Source organism: Fukomys damarensis, unplaced genomic scaffold, assembly GCF_012274545.1.
Source record: "Fukomys damarensis isolate Sample0158 unplaced genomic scaffold, DMR_v1.0_HiC HiC_scaffold_34, whole genome shotgun sequence".
Classification (NCBI taxonomy): Eukaryota; Metazoa; Chordata; class Mammalia; order Rodentia; family Bathyergidae; genus Fukomys; species Fukomys damarensis.
Window position 1 is genome coordinate 21,270,825 of NW_022900946.1, and position 18,493 is coordinate 21,289,317.

Genomic DNA, 18,493 nt, shown 5'->3' on the forward strand with positions numbered 1-18,493 from the left:
GGTACTGGGCATCTAACTTGGGACCATGTGCTTGTGAGGCAGGCAGTGGAACCACCGAGCTAAATCCCCAGCCCTTCATTTATAATTATTAAAAGGAGGCTCAGCCTGGTGTGGTGGCTGGCACACATCTGTAATCCCAGGCTGATGCAGGAGGACTGCAACTTCAAGTCCTTCCTGTGCAATTTAGTGAATCCCTATCTCAAAATAAAAAATCAGGCTGTGAATATAGTTCATTGTGAAGGTCCTGGGTTCAATCCAGCACTACAAATAGAGAGAAAGGAAGGGAGGAAGGGGAGGTGCCCAATCCAATCCCATCTTGCACAGCAGCTGCCCTGATTGCTGGCCTCACACCTTCCTGGCCCACCTTCTGTGGCCAGCTCTTTCCCATGGGCCTCAGGAGGTCCCCTTTATATCCCTGACCCTGGGTCTCCTCTAGAAATTTCCAAGCGGGAAGAGGTGGAAGCAGTGACGATTGTGGAGACACCACCCTTGGTGGTGGTTGGCGTGGTAGGCTATGTGGCCACCCCTCGAGGCCTGAGGAGTTTCAAGACCATCTTTGCAGAGCACCTTAGTGATGAGTGCCGCCGCCGCTTCTACAAAGACTGGTGAGGGCCATGCCCTAGTTGTGTGCTGGAACCAGAGGTGGGTGGATGGGTAGGAGTGGGGTCAATATTGTGTGGAAGGTGAGAAAGTGTGTGTGTGTGAGGAGTGCCTTCACTTCAGTAAGAGATCGATATGTATTAAAGGGCTGAGGAGCAAATCAGGATGGTGGAAAGAAAAAGTAAATATTTTAATTCTCAGGACTAATTTGAAGGAATTTCAGAGGAGGTTGAGCTTCCTAGTGGGCCAAGGCAAAAAGAGGAACAGCCAACTGAGAAGCTCTTGAATATAGAAAGGTATTCTCAGGTCTCAAATCTCTGGCACTAAGTTCTGATCAGGAAGGCCCACCTGCCTGGGGAACCTCACAGACACTTCTCCACACACCTTATGGGGACACAGGCAAAGCTCAGCCCTGATCCCCTATGATGGGCAATCCAGAGTCAGTGCAGGCTGTGTGACCAAGGCAAGCTGGCTCATATCCAAGCCCTCCTGCTGTAAAATGGGGCTAGGACTGGTCTCTATATTGTGAGGACTGGATGACTGAAGTGTGTCTAGTGCTTAGCTTAGAGAAAGTGACCAGCAGGTGCCATGTGTCCTGCTTTCCCTCTTTCTATCATCAATTTGCCCCTCATCTCGGTGTTTTGTTTTGTTTTGTTTTTGGTACCAGGTAGTCGAACTTGGGACCTTTTGCTAGTGAGGCAATCGGCAGAACCACTGGGCTAAATTCCTAGCCCCTCTCTGGGGGTTTTAGAACCTTAGTTTCTTCATCTAGAATGCAGAGTCATCTCCACCTTCCATAGCTCTGATGAGGGTATAAATGCTGTCCCTCTAGCCTGAGGCATGGTGTCTGCTCATTGTGCCTGCTGCAGGCTTCAGAAATAAGACCAGCAGCACAGCAATGTGGCAGGTAGGGTGGCCTCCAGGTGTGGACCCTGAGGAGGCAGGGAGGGTGCCCACTTTACAGGGAGGGGAGACATGGTGGCCTAGAGAAGGAGTCTCTGTTGAAAGATGATATTGGAACCAGCCCAGGGGCCTCAGGGCAGGGCCCTGCTTAGTGAGCTGCAGGCAGGGTCAGGGCAGGATGGCCCAGGGAGCTCCCTGACTGGGGCCCCTGAGTACCTTCTGTGGTTGGCTCAGGCACAAGAGCAAGAAGAAAGCTTTCACCAAGGCCTGCAAGAGGTGGCGTGATGCTGATGGCAAGAAGCAGCTCCAGAAGGACTTTGCTGCCATGAAGAAGTACTGCAAAGTCATTCGGGTCATTGTCCACACACAGGTCAGCCCCGCCCCCACCTGTCTGTCCACCCGTTTCCCTCCCCGTCTAGCTTCCAGGAGCCCTGGCAAATGTCAGCCTAAAAATACCACAAGTCTTGGGCATAGGACTAATGACTGGCCCAATGCCTTGCTGGCCATCACAGCCCCAGGGACAGGATATTGTCAGTGCCTGCCAAGGGGGTCCAGGACATTGGCTATGTCCTGTAGTCACCTGAAACCCTAAAATGGCCAGAAGGGCTTGGGTCTCCTGCCAGTCCAGTGTGCAGGGCCATTGCCTCCCTGGCCTGAGAGTGTGTGTGATTCACTACCTGGGGTCTGGCTCCATGTGGGGGACAAGTAACCGATATCCTTTGGCTTCTTCAGGTACACTCCTTGGCATGTTGTCTTCAGGGGAGGCTGCCTCTGCCCCTCTCTAGAGCCTGTCAGCCCCTGAATATACCCCTCCCGCCAGTTATACACTTGCAGTTCGTGGGTAGAGTCATGCTTAATGTCTATCTCCCTCCACCGACTTGAGTTTGCTCCAGGGGCCAGTGCCCAACAAAAACTTAGTATGCAGTAGGTGCTTCGTAAATATTTGCTGGATACTACGCTGTGATCTAACTGGCCTGTTTCCACCTGTACATCCCATAGTCTATGCCTCATGTAGAATCAGCCAGAGACCTACTGGCCAGTCACATCACATCTGGTCCTCCCTACACAACCTCCCTGCTACTCTTTGCTCACCACCATCTGGCCCCACTGATTTCATTTTTCTTTTTCTTTTGGAGACAGACTCACTGAGTTGCCCAGATTGGGCTCGAACTTTCAATCCTGCCTCAGCTTCTCAAGTTCTAGCATTATAGGCATGTGCCACCACCCCCAGCTTGGTCTTTCTGTCCCACCAACTCTTCAAGATCTTCCCAGCCACAGTGACCTTGTACATGCTGTTCCTTCTGCCCAAAATTTTCTCTGATCTTTACCTCATGACTCCTTTCTGTTATTGGTGTCACCTACTCAGAGAGGCCCTCCCTGACCACTCTCTGAAGTACCTCCACAAACACACCATAGTCTATCAGAGTATTCAGCCCTCTCCAAGAGTTTACTTGGCTTCTGTCCATCCCCTAGACTGAGGTACAGGACCGTATCTGCCTCATTCCACGCTATAACCACAGTGCCTAGCATGGCGCACAGTGGAGAGCTGGGCACAAGAACATTTGTGAATGAATGCGTAAAAGACTTCAGGTCACCAAGTGGCAATGCCATGTCTGCAGGTGTAAGGGGAATGTGACCTTCTTGGATCTGACCATTGTGCCACGTCCTGCAGATGAAGCTGCTGCCCTTCCGGCAGAAGAAGGCCCACATTATGGAGATCCAATTAAATGGTGGCACGGTGGCTGAGAAGGTGGCCTGGGCTCAGACCCGGCTGGAGAAGCAGGTGCCGGTACATAGTGTTTTCAGCCAGAGTGAGGTCATTGATGTCATCGCTGTAACCAAGGGCCGGGGTGTCAAAGGTAAGGCCTGGCGTGAATGTCAGCTCTAGGAAGCCTGCTGAAGGTAGTGGGAGCCAGACTGCCCAGACACCAGCCCATCCCACCTGCAGGGGTCACCAGCCGCTGGCATACGAAGAAGCTGCCACGGAAGACCCACAAGGGGCTACGCAAGGTGGCCTGCATTGGTGCCTGGCACCCTGCTCGTGTGGGCTGCTCCATTGCCCGGGCTGGGCAGAAGGGTTACCACCACCGCACTGAGCTCAACAAGAAGGTGTGTCCATGGTCCTGGGAGGGAACACAGTGGGTGTGCATGGTCCAGACGCTTCCCAGGCACCTGGGTCTGAGCGCCTATGCAGATGGGTGGGGACACGCCCCTGGCCCCAGAGCCTACCTCTGGCCCCTAGTGTGCCCTCTTCTCCTGGCAGATCTACCGCATTGGCCGAGGGCTCCACAAGGAGAATGGGAAATTGGTCAAGAACAACGCATCCACCAGCTATGATGTGACAGACAAGTCCATCACACCACTGGTGAGGGTGAATGGCTAGGCTGGCTCAGGGGGCCTGGCAAGCATGAGGGGGCGGGCTCCAGCCCTAGCTGAGTACTGTCCTGCTCCAAAAACTCAAGATGTGTGCCTCACAGGCAGACTGGGGCACAAGGCCCTACTAGGTGCGCAGTGCTGTGGGCCTTCATGCAGCAGCAAGCAGCCAGCTGGTGCTTCAGTCTCTGCCACCTGCCTCCTCTGAGGAGCTCACGCCAGCTGAATGCGGGATGCTGCAACTCCTACCATGGTCTGGGAGCCAAACCTCAGCCCAGTGGAGCCTGCAGCATGTGATGCCAACCTTCTGAACTTTAGTTTGGCCCCATAAAAATACAGTTGTTGCTAGGTGTGGTGATACACACCTATAATCAATCAGCACTCAGGAGAATGAGGCAGGAGGATCACAGCAAGTTTGAGGCCAACCTGTGGTACAGAATGAGTTCAAGATCAGCCTGAACTACATAGTAAGACTCTGTCTCCAACAAAAACAGATATTGGGTGAGATAATGGACTAAAAGGACTTAGCATGTGGCTAAGATGCTGCCCTGATTAAGTGATCTCTCTCCTGAAGTCTGGGCACAGGGCTCCTTGCAAACACTGCCCTATGTGAAAAATTTTCCTAGCCACCGCCTCCCCCGCCCCACCCTCCCAGCTGCCCTTTCTGGCATGGCCTCTGGCTTTTCTCCCTCATAGGGTGGCTTCCCCCACTACGGGGAAGTCAACAACGACTATATCATGCTGAAGGGTTGCATCGCAGGTACCAAGAAGCGGATCATCACGCTGAGGAAGGTCAGTGCAGCACACAGTTGGGAGACAGGTCCCCTACTGGCTGCCCCAGCCAGCCTGTCATCCCGCAGCCTGCAGCCCGGGGTGGACTAGGCTGTGGGAACGAAAAGGCGAGGAGGTGGGTGAGGGGACTTTCCTGGTCGGAACGGAACCCGAGGTGGTGACTGGAGGGTCTAGGGCCCACCCACCTTAACAACACTTGTCCCTGGGACCCCCAGTCCCTCCTGGTGCACCACAGCCGCCGAGCCCTGGAGAACATTGAGCTCAAATTCATCGACACCACCTCCAAGTTTGGCCATGGCCGCTTCCAAACAGCCCAAGAGAAAAGGGCCTTCATGGTAAGCCAGTCCCATCTTTCTCTGGGGCTCCAGCCCCACCTCCTGCCTGCTCCAGAGTAGGGAAGTTGGACGCAGAGAGCTGGCAGGGCCCCGCACTCACCCACAGAAGGGGCTTTTAGGGGTCCAGCCTGGGTGGCCTGGCGTTGGCCATGGGCGGTGGCCCCGGACAGACTTGTGATTAACGCTTCTCTTGCCCTCTTCAGGGCCCCCAGAAGAAACATCTCGGGAAGGAGAAGCCAGAGGCCTCAGGAGATTTGTAGGCAGTGCGGGATGGAAGGACCTGAGGCGTGCACCCGGCTCACTGCGGGCCCGTCCGGTTCAATAAATGTTGGAGGCAACTTGGTGTCTCAGAGAGTCGGAGTCGCAGAAAGGCCAGTTGACGGCCAGCCGCCTGAGGTTTAGTTCTAGAGACAAGACCAGGGAAAATGGCTCCGGCAATGGTCACTCCACGTACCGGCCCCACCTCACAAGGCCCGCCGGCTTTAGGGCTGGGGCAGAGCTTCGTGGAAGCAGCTCAGGAGTGGCCATTCGGAGCCATCGAGGGGCGGGGCCTGCTGAGAAGACGAGATTCTACAGGTCCTCGGCGGAAGCGGAACCCGCGACCCAAGATTGGTTCTCGGGAGGGGGCGGGGCCTTTGGGAAGCGGGCGAGGGAAAAATCCTGGCGCCTCTGTGTGATTGGTCCTCTTCAGGGGCGGAGCTCAGACGTATGGAGTGAATGATTGGTCCTTGGGAAGGGGCTGCTGGCTGGGGTACAGGCTTCGGAATTAGAGACCTTGGGGCTGTCTCTTCGGCGCCATGGCGTTCTGCAGCTTCTTCGGGGGCGAGGTTTTCCAGAACCACTTTGAACCAGGTCCGGCCTATGACCTCTTGTATTAAAGGGGATGTCGCCGCCCTCCGGAGTCGGTGCAGCTCGGGGCCCTGGAATGGGACGAGTGTGACCATCCGAAGGAGCGAACTTGGGGAAAGGTGGTCGCGGAGAAGGTGGTAGTCTGGAGAGCCACGGGAGTAGGGAAACTCTAGGGGACAGGGGTATGGGGGGAGTTGCTCGCCCGGAGGAGACAGGCTTCGAGCCTCACCGTGACTATTCCTGGGGTAACCGAGTCAGGTTCGGGACTTCGGAAGGGCACAGTAGAACATTTGCCCCGGAGCATTGCGAGGTGTTACCCCGGTTGTTTTGCTTTCTAGGATCCGCGGGTAAGTGTGCAATCACCGAATATCCTATTAAGATGAGAATGTGCCAGCCCAGATGCCTCCCCACCTGCCCAGGGCCTCTGGTTGGGTAACCAAGAGTGCCATTGGGCCCCTGGCAGTTAAGTTTCTGTCTAGTGAAGTTTATATAGCCTAGGTGTGGTAGTTTGGACCATGGCCAGCTCTCAGCCCTGACCCCAGGCTGTGTGAGGCCTTGGTAAGTTCTAGCTGGACTCTCCAGATAGTGGACTAATTTAATAAAAACAGGTCCATAGGGGATTGGTTTCCCTGGGGTAAGATCTGTTGGCACTAGGCTGTGAAACTATGTATCTGTGGGACCAGTTGTGACACAGGACCACCAGGCAGAAGCCCTCCCCTGGATCCCAGTTGTCCTAAGGCTGTCCTGATGAGCTGGAACTCCACTTCTGGGGCATCTCCCTGTGTCTGTCTTGTCTTTTTCTTTCTCTTTCAGACAGGGTCTCATTATGTAGTACAGGCTGGCCTTGAACTCCAAGCAATCCTCCTGCCTCAGTGCATGTGCACCACCAATTTATGCTTCACTCTTTTTTTTTTTTTTTTTTTTGGACTGGGGATAGAACTCAAGTCCTTGGGCTTGTGAGGCAGGTGCCAGGAGCACTGAGCTAAATCCCCAGCCCTATGCTTCATTCTTGAGTTCCTGGTAAAGGCTGAGCAGCAGTTCACACACTCCTGGAAGACTGTTCTGGTTGGGGGTTGAGAGGTGACTCAGTACCTTTGGAAATTCCTGTTTTTAGTTCTTCAAATAGTTCTGTAAATCAGGTTTGCAATCTTCCCAGCCCTTTCTTTCTACTTAAGAGTGATCTTTTGGGGACATGTTGGAAGCTGTCTTCCCAGCCCTTGTGTCCCTGGGCTTCTTGTCTAGTTCAAAGGCTTGATCTCTGGGACCATTCTTTTCCTGCCTAGAGAAAAGACCAGTGGAAGGAGTGCTCAGATTAGGGTTTTGTTGGATAGCAGGGTTGGCCACTTGAAGAGGGAGGGGAACCAAGTGTTTAACATCGACCATGTCAAGGCCTTCACTGTGTGTGGTGCTATGCTATGTTAGCAAGTGCGTCCTGTGCTTTCATCAGATTGGCTGGGTTCTTCCCTGGTCACACTCTGTTTTGTTTTTTTTTTTCTTTTGAGACAGTCTCACCATGTAGCTCAGGCTGGCCTTGAACTCATGGTGATCTTCCCAAGTGCTGGGATTGTAGGTATGCTTGGCTTTAATTTTTGTTTGTTTTGTCCTGGCCACATACTTTTTACTTGGTACCTGCAACACCTAACCTCAGCTTCCCCATCTGGAAGGTGGATGTGCTAATGATTCCATATCAAAAGCCCATTGAGGGCCGGGGATTTAGCTCAGTGGTGCTGCCTGCCTTGCAAGTACAAGGTTCTGAATTCGATGCCAGGTACCAAAACCAAAAACCAAACCAAAACAAAAAAGGGCCATTGAAAGAGTCAGTGAGATGTATGTGAAGGGTGAGTCCTGGTCCCTGGCACATCCCCTGAGCATGAGCTTGGTGCTGTCTCTCCAGGACCAACCCGTGGCCTGTGAGCAGCAAGTGCATGGGAAGTATATGCATCCCACCTTAGAAAGGGGGCAGTACTGGCCACATCTAGGTCCAGGGATTGGGGAGCTCACCCGACAAGATGGAGCTGACATCTCTGCTTTTGCCTTCCTTTGCCCAAGGTATCTATGTGTGTGCCAAGTGTGGCTATGAGCTGTTCTCTAGCCGCTCAAAGTATGCACACTCGTCTCCATGGCCAGCATTCACAGATACTATCCATGCTGACAGTGTGGCCAAATGTCAGGAGCGGAACCGACCTGGAGCCCTGAAGGTAGGTGACAGCGGCTGGGGCTGTCGTTCCTCAGGGAGTGTCAGTGTCATCCTTTCCTTTCTTGGTTCCCTCTCTGTGGTCAGTTTCGAGACTTCTGGCCTTAGCCTCAGGAGTTGCCACCCTAGTCTTGGGTACAGCCTGGTGTCCTGATGGAACATGGACAGCAGGGCAGCAGTATCCCTGACAGGCTGTAGCCAACCTCTCACAGCAGAAGGCCAGTGCCCTGACTGTTTTGTGGGGCCGGAAGCTCACGTGGTTATCTCATGGTCTTTCCAGGTATCTTGTGGCAGGTGTGGCCATGGGCTGGGCCACGAATTCCTGAATGATGGCCCTAAGCAGGGACAATCTCGATTCTGAATATTCAGCAGCTCGTTGAAGTTTATCCCTAAAGGTGAGTTTGTTGGTCTGGGGTAGGAGGAGTATGTTGTGCTCATCTCCTTATCATGGCAAGGTATGGGGGCACTAGATCATGCAGCCCCGGGCCTGCCCAGCCAGGGTCACCCCAACCAGTGGCTGCTGTGGGCACCCAGTGGGCAAGGAGAAGGGGACAAATGTCCTGCTTTTTTCTGTGGACCAGGTATGCCCCAAAGAGGCATCTGAGGGAGGGTGTGGCAAAAAGTTTTTCTTATGGTCTCCTCTTTCCCTGCAACTAGAATTAATGACAGGGACAGGCAGAGGCTGAGAACCGGACCATGCAGCCATGTCTCACTGGCTGCAACCTTGGGTTTGCTTCTCAGTCTCTGAGCCTGCTTCCTCATCTGCACAATGGCCATTGAGGACAGCTGTGTGTACTGCAGGGCCCCTGGACATAGTAACACCTCATTAAACCTGCACTGCTACTGGCAACATTCTTAGCAGTTTTTTTCTTTTGTAGTCCTGGAGGATCGAATCCAGGGCCTTTGCTCTGAGCGACACCTCTACCCCTTTTTGTTATGTTTAATTTTGAGACGTAGTCTTGCTAAGTCCCTGAGGTGCCCAGGCTGGGTTCAGACTTGCAGTCTTCCTGCTTCAGCTTCCCAGAGGGCTGGGATTATTGGTTTGGGCCCCCACGCTTGGCTTCGCAGCAGTTGGTGTTGGGGACTGTTTGTCGTTTGTGTGTACTCTACCTCAGCCTCCTTTGCCCCCTGCTCTCCTGCTCACACTGAGCCTCATGCCTTGTCAGTCTGCTTGCAGACATGGATGGACCCAGCCACCCCTGCGCCTTCGCACTTTGTAGTGTGAATCCCAGCTCTTCCTGGCCCTGTTCAGACTGTAGCCAGTCCCTTCCGTCTCAGTTTCACACTCTATAAAATGGGGCTGTCAGTGGCATATGTCACTGAGTGAGTGGTTTGTAGGGGCCTGCTACATGATTAGTCTGCCATGATGTTTTTGTCCTTTTGTCATTTTTCGTGCAGAGAAAGAACTTCAGGTCTTCTGTAAATCTCAGGGAACACACAGGCCACACAGGAGTTGAGCCTCTGGGCCTGTTGACTTGCCTGGTGTCTGAAACATCATTTAACGGTGACTTCCTTTCTCTCCTTTCCCTCCTTTCTTTCAGACAAAGAAACTTCAGCTTCCCAGGGGCACTAGACGGGCATCCCGCACCCTCCAAGACAGACAAGACAGATTTGCACTGTGACTGCGCCCTCACCATCACACCTTGACATTGGAATTCTAGACACTTAGATAGCATTCTGAACAGGGTCTCCATGGCAAAGCACTTGTTTGCAATATTCCATAGTCTTTTTGTTGTTGTTGTTGTTGTTGTTTTGAGACAAGGTCTCACTACATAGTTGAGACTAAGCTGGAACTCACTATGTAGTCCAGGCTGGTCTCGAACTCACAGCGATCCTCCTGCCTCAGCCTCCGGAGTGCTGAGGTTACAGGAGGGCGCCACCACGCCCGGCCTCCATAGCCTTTTGCTAGGATAGGCTTTGGGGCAGGGTACATGCTGCTGGCTGTCTTAGCCTCTGTCTCATAGTCTCCAGAAGGTGAGCTCTGGGCTCAGCTCACCTTTGAAGATGTTGTGCCTCTACCTTTGCTTTTTTTTTCAGTTTCTTGCCCTTCCTTGGCTTTCTGGACCTCCCCCTGTGGGGCTCTGGTCCTCACCAAAGCTTATGTCCATCTTCCCAAGGCTGTGCTATGACACAGAACTTAAAAGGGGACTGCCCTGGCCAACTGCTTCAGCCCTGGTCACTGCATGATCTGCTCTGGATAAACCCCTTCTTGGCCAGCCAGGGTGGTGATGATCTGTGACTTGCTGGGGAGCAGGCCAATAAGCCACACCGTGGAGCGTTGTGCTTTAGCAGAAGAACCCGAAGATGTTTCACAATCTGCAGATGCAGCTTGCTTCACTCAGGCTGGGGAAGCTGTTGCACCATTGTCTCATGAGCTCAGCGGGGGCTACAGGATCACTCCCTCCAGTTCACACTTCCCAAGATTTGGCCACTGTGCCTTACCGTGTCAGTGTCCAGAAGCTCTTGTCATCCAGGAGGGTGGGTGGTGCTGCAGCCTGCCCTTCCCTCCCCCATCTTGAGTACTTTCTGGAATAATCAGGTGGAAATCAATAAACAGACAAAACCTGGGCTTGCTACGCTTTTCTTTCCTCCTTCCGTGCTGAGGTTGAACCCAGGCATTGCACAATCCAGGAAAGCACTCTACCAATGAGCTACACCCCCAGACCCGGCCTGCTGCCTTTATTAACATCAGGGATGTGAGGATGTAAATGTCAGGCCTTTACACAGTTTTTAAATTTGCTTTGCAAATATTTGCTGCCCAGTTCTGGGCTTGGTGCTGAGGATACAGTTAGTTGTCAACCCTTCAAGGTCTCACAGTGAGGGGATGTAGACATACTAAATTAATATAAGATGATGTTAAGGGCAGTGAGCAAGTAGCAGAGTACTGGTGCTAGAACGTGTAGAGGGCAACTAGGGGGCTATTGGTGGCCTGCAGTAGTCAGGGTGGAAGGGAAGAGGGAGGGGTCATTTGAGCTTAGTGACAGGTGAGAAAATTTCGAGGAGCTTTCCATGCAGTGGAGATGGTATGCAAAGCCCCTGAGACCGCAGCAAACCCTGCTTCAGGCCCTGAAGAGAGAGATACAAAGTGACCCATGAGGATCTGTGCTATAATCTATAAGAACTACATGATTTTTCCGATTTATATGGAAAGAAGGCGGGGGTATGAGTAGAAATGGATATTGGTGTGAAATGGTGGGGGGTAGCAACATAAAGTTTGCTCAGGCTAGCTTTATTGGTACATGGCCGCTAAGCAGAGGTGGATTCAGTGCTGCAGCTCCAGGGTTAGAAATGGCTCTATAACAGTTCAGTTCATTGGTGGGCTAAAACATGGGCTGCACAAAATGCAGCTGAAATACCAGATCTGCCTTGGTTTAGTGTAGAATGGGAGTTGGGGGTCTATGGAGAATGCAAAGTTAGTGTAGATTGGTAGCCAGACCTGGTGGTACATGCCTGTAACCCTAGCACTCTGGGATACAGAAGCAGGATGTTTCAAAATTTGAGCCCAGCCTGGGCAGTTTAGCAACTTAATGAAACCCTGTCTCAAAAACAAAAAACCAAAACATGCCCAGGAAGGCCCTGAAGACACACCTCAAAACACACCTTGAGCCACGGGAGAAATGTTTGTGAGGGGATCCCCGGCATCCTTGAAGAGCTCCATGGTTGCTCTACTTTAGTGGGAGCCACGGCCATTGGATTAAGAGCTAAATGCAGTACAAGTCACTGGAATCTGGGTGTGAGCCTGATGAGGGCAGTTGCCTGTACCCCACACTCATTTGCACACCCACGTTAAGGAGACAGGGAGGCCGTGGGAGTGCTCAGGCTGAACCCAGGCATTGCACAAGCCAGGAAAGCACTCTACCAATGAGCTACACCCCCAGACCCGGCCTGCTGCCTTTATTAACATCAGGGATGTGAGGACATTTAGATGGAGAGGTCCAATGGGGGCTGGCCAGCGATGTCCTCAGAGGGCATGGGAGACAGGATGAGGCCCAGGGCCTCTCACATGAGGAGCCAGGAAGCAGACGGCTGTGGATAGGGTCCATCTGCCAGGCAGCTGGAAGAGGGGAGATGGCATCTCCAGCTTAATGTCTGAATGGAATCAAAATTTCCCCACACTCCTCCTGCTGTGTTGTACCATAACTTTCAGCCCAGCCTGGAGCCAGTTCCTCCTGGGGAAACGAAAGGCCCTTTGACAGCACACTGCTCCTCTTCCTTACTTGTACCCTATTTGCCAGGTAGAGCCCCCGGGCACATCCTTGGAGACCAGGACTGGGTGTTCTGCCAGCCACCTCAGCCACTGGCAGGGCTGGGCCAGCTGGGGTGGATGGCTTGGATCTGGGAAAGAACAGGGAAACTCCAGCAGGGGCTGAGCCAGCTCTGAGGGGTATCAGCAAACACTTGCTGAATGAGTGAGCTGACATTGGTTTGGACTTTCAGTCCTTTCCAATTTTCCTTTCCCTGGGTGACAAGTGGGAAAGAGCCCTGACCTTGGTGGGATGTGGCAGGGGGCTCAGGACCCAGGGAGAACAGGTGGGAGGGGGCATCTGGAAGGGTTGGTGAAGATCATTGCCAAACTAGATGGGGCCGTCTTGTTCTCCATCCACCCCTATATGTTTTTTTCGTTTTGAGACAGAGTCTTGCTATGTAGTTCAGGTTGGCCTCAAACTCACTATGTAGCCAGGGCCGTCCTTGTACTCACAGCGATCCTCTTGCCTCAGTTTGCCGAGTGCTGGGATTACAGGCGTGCGCCACCACGTCCCTTCTCTACCCCCATATGTAAGAAGCCCACCAGGGGGCGCAGTAGCTCCGTGTGACATGGCAGCCAGAAAGACTGCAGTTCCACAGACACCTCCAGGGGCAATGTGGCTACAGTTTTGACGACAAGGCAGGTCGCTGCGCCCAGCTCTGGGTGTCAGAGCAAGTCCCTTCCTCTGCTGCATCTGCAGAAATGTCAGTGCCCAGGACGCTGGCCTAGGCCTTGCCTGCTGTGGTCAGTGGGTGCGGGCCTGCTGGGTGGGTGGGGGCGGAGACCAACCTGCTAGGCTTCATGAAGTGACTTTTACAAAGGTGAGCAGTCAAGGCCCCAGGTGCCCCTTCAAGCCGGGTAGATCTGAGGGTGGGGGAGAGAAAAGCAGTAAGAACAGCTGGCGAGGTGCGTGGGCATGGAGTGCATGTAGGATGCCCCAGCCCCTGGCCAGCCTACTGGGTGGGACTCCATGCGCCCATGCCCTCCCCCACTACCAGCCTGCAGCCTTTCCACTGCCACCTGGCCTGCCCCCGAAGGCCTCTTTCCTCTGCCCACCGCTCATAACCCAGAGGACACTTAGCTGGCTATCCATCCCCTTCTTTGTGAACAATAATCAGAGCATCTCTAATCAAGGTCTTTACACTCCAGCAACTCCCACCCCCAATTTTAGTGAGCAGGTTTTTCTAAGCCTCTAAATTGCCCAGGCTGGGACTGAACTCGGGATCCTCTTGCCTCAGCCTCCCAGAGTGCTGAGTTTACAAGCAAGCATCACCATGCCCAGCTATAACGATGTTTTTAGTATCCACACTCCCTGTCTGGGAACCCCAGACACCATTCTAGACTCATGTTGCTCTTGGTCCTTGAGTCTGCTGTTCTTTCTTCCTCTCTCCTCCCCGTGTGTCAGAATCCTCCCAGTGGAGCTGCCCCATGGCTCCCTCCTCTCCACAGGAGGGGAACTAGTGCTAGTGGGCCTCCTATACACAGGCACATGCCTGGTCTCATAGTCTGTGCTGATTCCTCTGGGAGACCATCGGAAAGCAGGGTGTGTGTGTGTGTGTGTGTGTGTGTGTGTGTGTGTGTGTGTGTGTTGGGAGACAGAAGCAGGGGGGGCCACGCCTCTGCAGAGGGGGTCTAGCTCCTTCTGGTATCCCTGCAAGAAGCAGGTGGGGCCACGCCTCTGCAGAGGGGGTCTAGCTCCTTCTGGTATCCCTGCAGCTGCAGACAGGATCCTTGTGGGTCTGTGAGTGCGGCACGGCTGCTGAGAAGAGGAAGATCTCACTCCTCTCTACTCCCGCGCATGAGAACTGTTTCCTGTCTCCCTCTGACAGAGGGATTCTTGTCTGCCCTGGCAAACTCTGGCGAGCCTCAAGGCCCTTCTTTACTCTGCCAGTGTCTCCGAGTCACTAGGAGGAAGAGAGGCTGGGGAAGCCTTTCCCCTCTACCCTTGTCCCCAAGGTGAGCGCAGCTCTAAGGCATATGTTCTTGTGCCATTTTCACTGTCACATGTCCACTGCCTCCTTGTTCCTAGTAGCCAGGTACTCAGGGAGGTAGGGGCTGGTACTACCTTTGTTTAATAAAGCGGGAGAGGGAGGACCAGAATGTTGGATCCCTGCTAAGGTCACTTAGCAGGAGAGGGCAGAGATGCCCCTCTAGAGTCCTAGCTGTCTGCATTGTCCTCTCCCTGATGATAGCTCCTGTCCCTTTTCATTCCTCTCTAGGGTTAACTGAGGGCAGTAGGCTCTGAGAGTGATTGGGATGTAGGCCTCTCTTAGGGGTCCCTCCCCAGTAGGGAGCCACATCCTCTATGTGCTTGGGCAAATCTGGCATCCAAAGTGGAAAAACCCCACAGAAATCAAGGACAGCTGGGTCAGCCCTCCAGTCACAGCCCCCACCCCTCTGATTCTGCAAACAAGCAGCAGTGGGTCTGGGGGGTAAAGAAGGGTGTGGTTCTGAGGCAGGGAGTTCCTGGAACTCCTGAGCGTGTGATTTCCACACCCACCACTGTTCCCCACAGAGGAAAGATCTCCACAGTATTGGTAATCACTTTCCAGCATGGGGCACTGCTGAGGGGGCCCTGGCTGGAGGCCCACCCTGGGGTGGGGACAGATTGGGAAAGAGGCAGAGAGGGGCACACCCAGACTCAGAGAGACATACACACCACTCAGCATTGAATGCTCACTGGGGTTGGGTGTGAAGCCATTGTAGGGGTTGAGACTAAACTCATTCCTATTCTTGCCCAGCTGCATGGAGATGTGGAGACTGATAGGAATCAAAATCACCCTCAAGCTGGGTGTGGTGGCACATTCCTGTAATCCCAGCACTCGGGAGGCTGAGGCAGGAGGATCGCTGTGAGTTTGAGACCAGCCTGGGCTACATAGTGAGTTCCAGGTCAGTCTCAACTATGTAGTGAGACTCTGTCTCAAAAAAACAAAAACAAAAACAAAAAACAAATCACCCTCAAACTGGGCATGGTGGCATATGCCTATAATTCCAGCACTCTGGGAAGCTGAGGCAGAGGAAAAGAAGTTCTAGTCCAGCCTGTGCAATTTAGCAAAACCCTGTCTCAAAAATAGAAAAGGAAAAAAGGGATGGGGATGTAGCTCAGCGCAAAAGTCAGTACCAAAAGAAGAAAAAAGAATCACCTACAAAAAAATGATCACAGTTGTGAAGGGGGCAGAGTGGAAATCCGTGAGGCCAGCCTGGTCCTTCCTCTTACCGTGACCTTGCTCCCCAGAACTCCCTCCCCAAACTTTCCCTATCCCTCCATCTGGCCTGGCAGACTGAGCAGCTCAGCCCCCTCCTCTCCCAAGTCTGCCCTTCTCCCTACCCAACCCCCCTAATGCTGCTATCTTGGTGACGGAGGCCCAGGCCAAGGAAGATGGACAGATCCACCCTCTGCCTGGCAGTCTTGCTCCAACAGGGCGCCTAGATGAGCTCCCTGTGGGGCCTTGTGTCTTTAAGGCTATTTAAAGGAGATCTCTGGGCAGAAGGAACTTGTTGATGTCCATTTCCGGGCAGCAGAGGTACAACCAAAGAGCAGAGGCAAGTGAGCCGCCCAGGGCTGTGTGCCTCAGAGAGGGGAGTCCACTGACCCTCAGTTGCAGAGGCTGGCCCTGACAGCAAAGCAGGGCACGAGTGGAGTGGAGGAGCTACTCAGATGTCCTGGGGTGGAAGGAGGAAAGCACCCGTGCAAGTGAGGAACATGGAATAAATGGAAGTTTTTGAGTTCAGCCTGGGAAACTTTGCAAGTTAAATGCTGGCCAGAGAACTACCTAGCAAGACCCTGCCTCAAAAAAAAAAAAAAAAAAAAAAAAAAAAAATCAAACAAAAGGCCAACCTCCTCCAACCAAAAAACATTGTATGTGAACATTCACAGCAGTATTGCTCATTAAAACTGAAAAATAGGACTAACTCAAATGGTCTTTGGTGGATAAAAGGCTAAAGGAAGTGTGGCCCATCACACCAAGGAACAGCACTGAGCCACAATGAGGAGCGAAGCCGTGACACCCGCTACAACTCAGATGACCCTGGAGAACACTATGCTTGGTGACAGAAGCCAATTCCAGAAGGACAGCTACTGTATGACTCCGTTTCTGTGAAATGTCCAGAACAAGCAAGTCTGTAGGGCAGAAAGTATGTTGATAATTGCCAGGGCCTTTGACAGGGAGGGGGAGAATAGGGAGTGACTGCTCATAGGGGTCCTAGTTTGTTTTGGGGTGATGAAAATGTCCTAAAAGAGGCTGTAGCCATTATTACACAACATTGCGAATATATCAGGAACCCGAGTTCTAAATTGTATGGAATATGGATTGTACTTCAATAAAGTTGTTATCAAAGAGGCTCTTCCATCAGGACTGAAAGCTCCCTCTAGAAAGAAAGAACTGGACTCAGAGTTGGCCAGAGCCTGAGGCTACCTAGCTAGAGAAAGATGGGCTGCGGCCAGCCTCAGGCTGGACTCTAACCCCCGCATCCTCCTAGGGATGAGCTTGAGGTGACCCTCTCCTGCAGCACAGATTTTACCCTGACCTTCCTCTGCCTGCAGTGCTCTTCTCCTCCTCACCTGGCAAGCACCTCCAGAAAACCTCCACTGACCTCTCCCTCTCATATGCTTCCTCTGACCTGCATTTCTTGACGGTCTGCTGGATGCCAGGCTCTGGGCTAGGTGCTGGGGATACTTTAGTGAAAGAGCCCTCAAGTTGCCATCCCAGGCATTCCCAGATTTGCACTCACCTTTACCAGAGAGCCAAAGAGAGGGTGCAGGGAGATCAACTTCCTAACCTTCCAGGCCGACTCCCATCTCTACCTCCATCCTTCTGGTCAATGCCTCTGGGAAGTCTTCGGTCCTCAGCAGCGAAGGGGCTGAGAAAAAGGAATACATCAGGGCAAAGGGCAGAACCAAGACTAAGTGGTGGAAAGACTAGCTGGCTCGGGGGGGGGGTGTCACCAGGGACTGCGTGCAGGAATTTGGAGTCCTGAGCCATGACTGCTTAGGCTGCGTGGGGTAGGCCTTCCCCAGGAGGCTTTGAGAGAACTAGCCCATCTGAGACGAGTCCCATTTTAAGCTAGACCTGAAGAACTTCCTGGGACCTTGCATGTGCCAGCATGCTCACCAGATGGTGCTGTGCCAACAACCCACCCACATGGGTGCTGGCCTAGGCCTGCCATGGCAAGCAGGTGCAGCTGCGGTGTCTCGCACCTGGAGCCCCGTCAGTGGTCTTCACTTCATTGGCCCTGTGTGGGGCCCTCTGGCCAGAGATGCCCCTAGTGGGAGCCCTGGAAATGTCTGGGCCATGAAGGCTCTATGTTCCTCGTGGGCACTGGGGTCTCTGGGACTTATCCAGAGGCCATTAGTCCCAGGAATGGCTCATGAATGAGCAGAACCCAGGGCATAAAAAGGCTGGGCATCTGTAGGTGTGCGTGTGGGGCTGGCACCACGCCTGTTGCCAGGAAAGTTGAGGCAGAGGCAGAGAGAGGTTTTAAGAACAAACCCACCTTTTCCCAGGGATGGACAAGCTGCTCACCCTCTCTGAGCCTCGCTCCTCTCCCCTGCTTTCTTTGCTGGCTATGCGGGGTGGGGAAGGGGTGTCAAATCTGGGGGTGGGAAGCCCCCGTTGTGACAGGTGCCCAGTGGATGCCATGGCTCTGAGAGGCCTCCTCAGTCTCTGCCCTGACAGGACCTGGGCACAGGTCTCTCTGAATCCTTAACAACTCCAGGTGGAGCCTCTTTCTCATCCTCCCACAGAGCGTACTGAATCCCAAGGGACCAGGTAACCTAGGCTGGGCAGGTGTGGTGTGGAGAGCGTCAGGAGATGAACCTGAATTTGCTCCCTGGGCGCTGGGGAGGGCGCCTCTCCCAGCAGGTCTGCTGAACTCTACAACGCCAACCAGATGTCAGTAGCTCTCACGGAGGAGGCAGGAATAGGCTGACTTTCGGTCGGGAGTCCAAGGCGCCTATCGCAGACCCCCGACCGTTAGGGAGCACTCTGCAAACGAGGCTGCCGGCCAGGCCTCAGACTGCTGGCTCTGCTAGCTTTTCTGGCCCACCCGGCTCAGCGCCGAGGCTCCCAAGCAGGCGTCCGTCCAGAAGGCATGTGTGGGGGGTGAGCCTTCTACGGGGAAGTCGTGTGTAGGGGCGCAGCCCTCTCACCGCCTCGCGTCCCCGGTGCGGCAGTGGAGACGCGCAGCCCAGGGTCTCGCAGC

General features: G+C 53.6%; 2 protein-coding genes and 1 long non-coding RNA gene across 6 annotated transcripts in view; 2 read left to right on the forward strand and 1 right to left on the reverse strand.

Moving 5' to 3' along the window:
- Rpl3l (ribosomal protein L3 like) overlaps positions 1–5,294 on the forward strand; it is a 10,614-nt gene extending 5,320 nt beyond the window's left edge. For 3 of the 4 annotated variants that reach the window (XM_010620458.3, XM_010620459.3, XM_019206989.2), the window contains 8 exons: positions 437–605; positions 1,738–1,873; positions 3,176–3,362; positions 3,452–3,612; positions 3,767–3,868; positions 4,573–4,668; positions 4,884–5,003; positions 5,207–5,294. In XM_010620458.3, the coding sequence (XP_010618760.1) occupies positions 437–605; positions 1,738–1,873; positions 3,176–3,362; positions 3,452–3,612; positions 3,767–3,868; positions 4,573–4,668; positions 4,884–5,003; positions 5,207–5,263 (1,028 nt within the window). In that variant the 3' untranslated portion in view covers positions 5,264–5,294. Of the gene's footprint in view, positions 1–436; positions 606–1,337; positions 1,508–1,737; positions 1,874–3,175; positions 3,363–3,451; positions 3,613–3,766; positions 3,869–4,572; positions 4,669–4,883; positions 5,004–5,206 lie in introns of those variants that run through there. The other variant, XM_010620462.3, reaches the window with a different exon arrangement.
- A 481-nt stretch (positions 5,295–5,775) lies between these two features.
- Positions 5,776–9,836, forward strand: Msrb1 (methionine sulfoxide reductase B1). The gene is made up of 4 exons (XM_010620457.3): positions 5,776–5,855; positions 7,902–8,050; positions 8,327–8,441; positions 9,588–9,836. Exons 1-4 carry the CDS (start codon positions 5,801–5,803, stop codon positions 9,617–9,619), a joined length of 351 nt encoding a protein of 116 aa, XP_010618759.2. The 5' UTR covers positions 5,776–5,800; the 3' UTR covers positions 9,620–9,836.
- A 2,096-nt stretch (positions 9,837–11,932) lies between these two features.
- On the reverse strand, positions 11,933–17,143 carry LOC104859736. Its single transcript, XR_779474.1, has 3 exons — positions 17,024–17,143; positions 13,082–13,156; positions 11,933–12,100 (listed from the first exon to the last, which is right to left on the reverse strand). It is a non-coding gene; the product is annotated as an uncharacterized LOC104859736 (long non-coding RNA).
- Between the last annotated feature and the right edge of the window lie 1,350 nt (positions 17,144–18,493).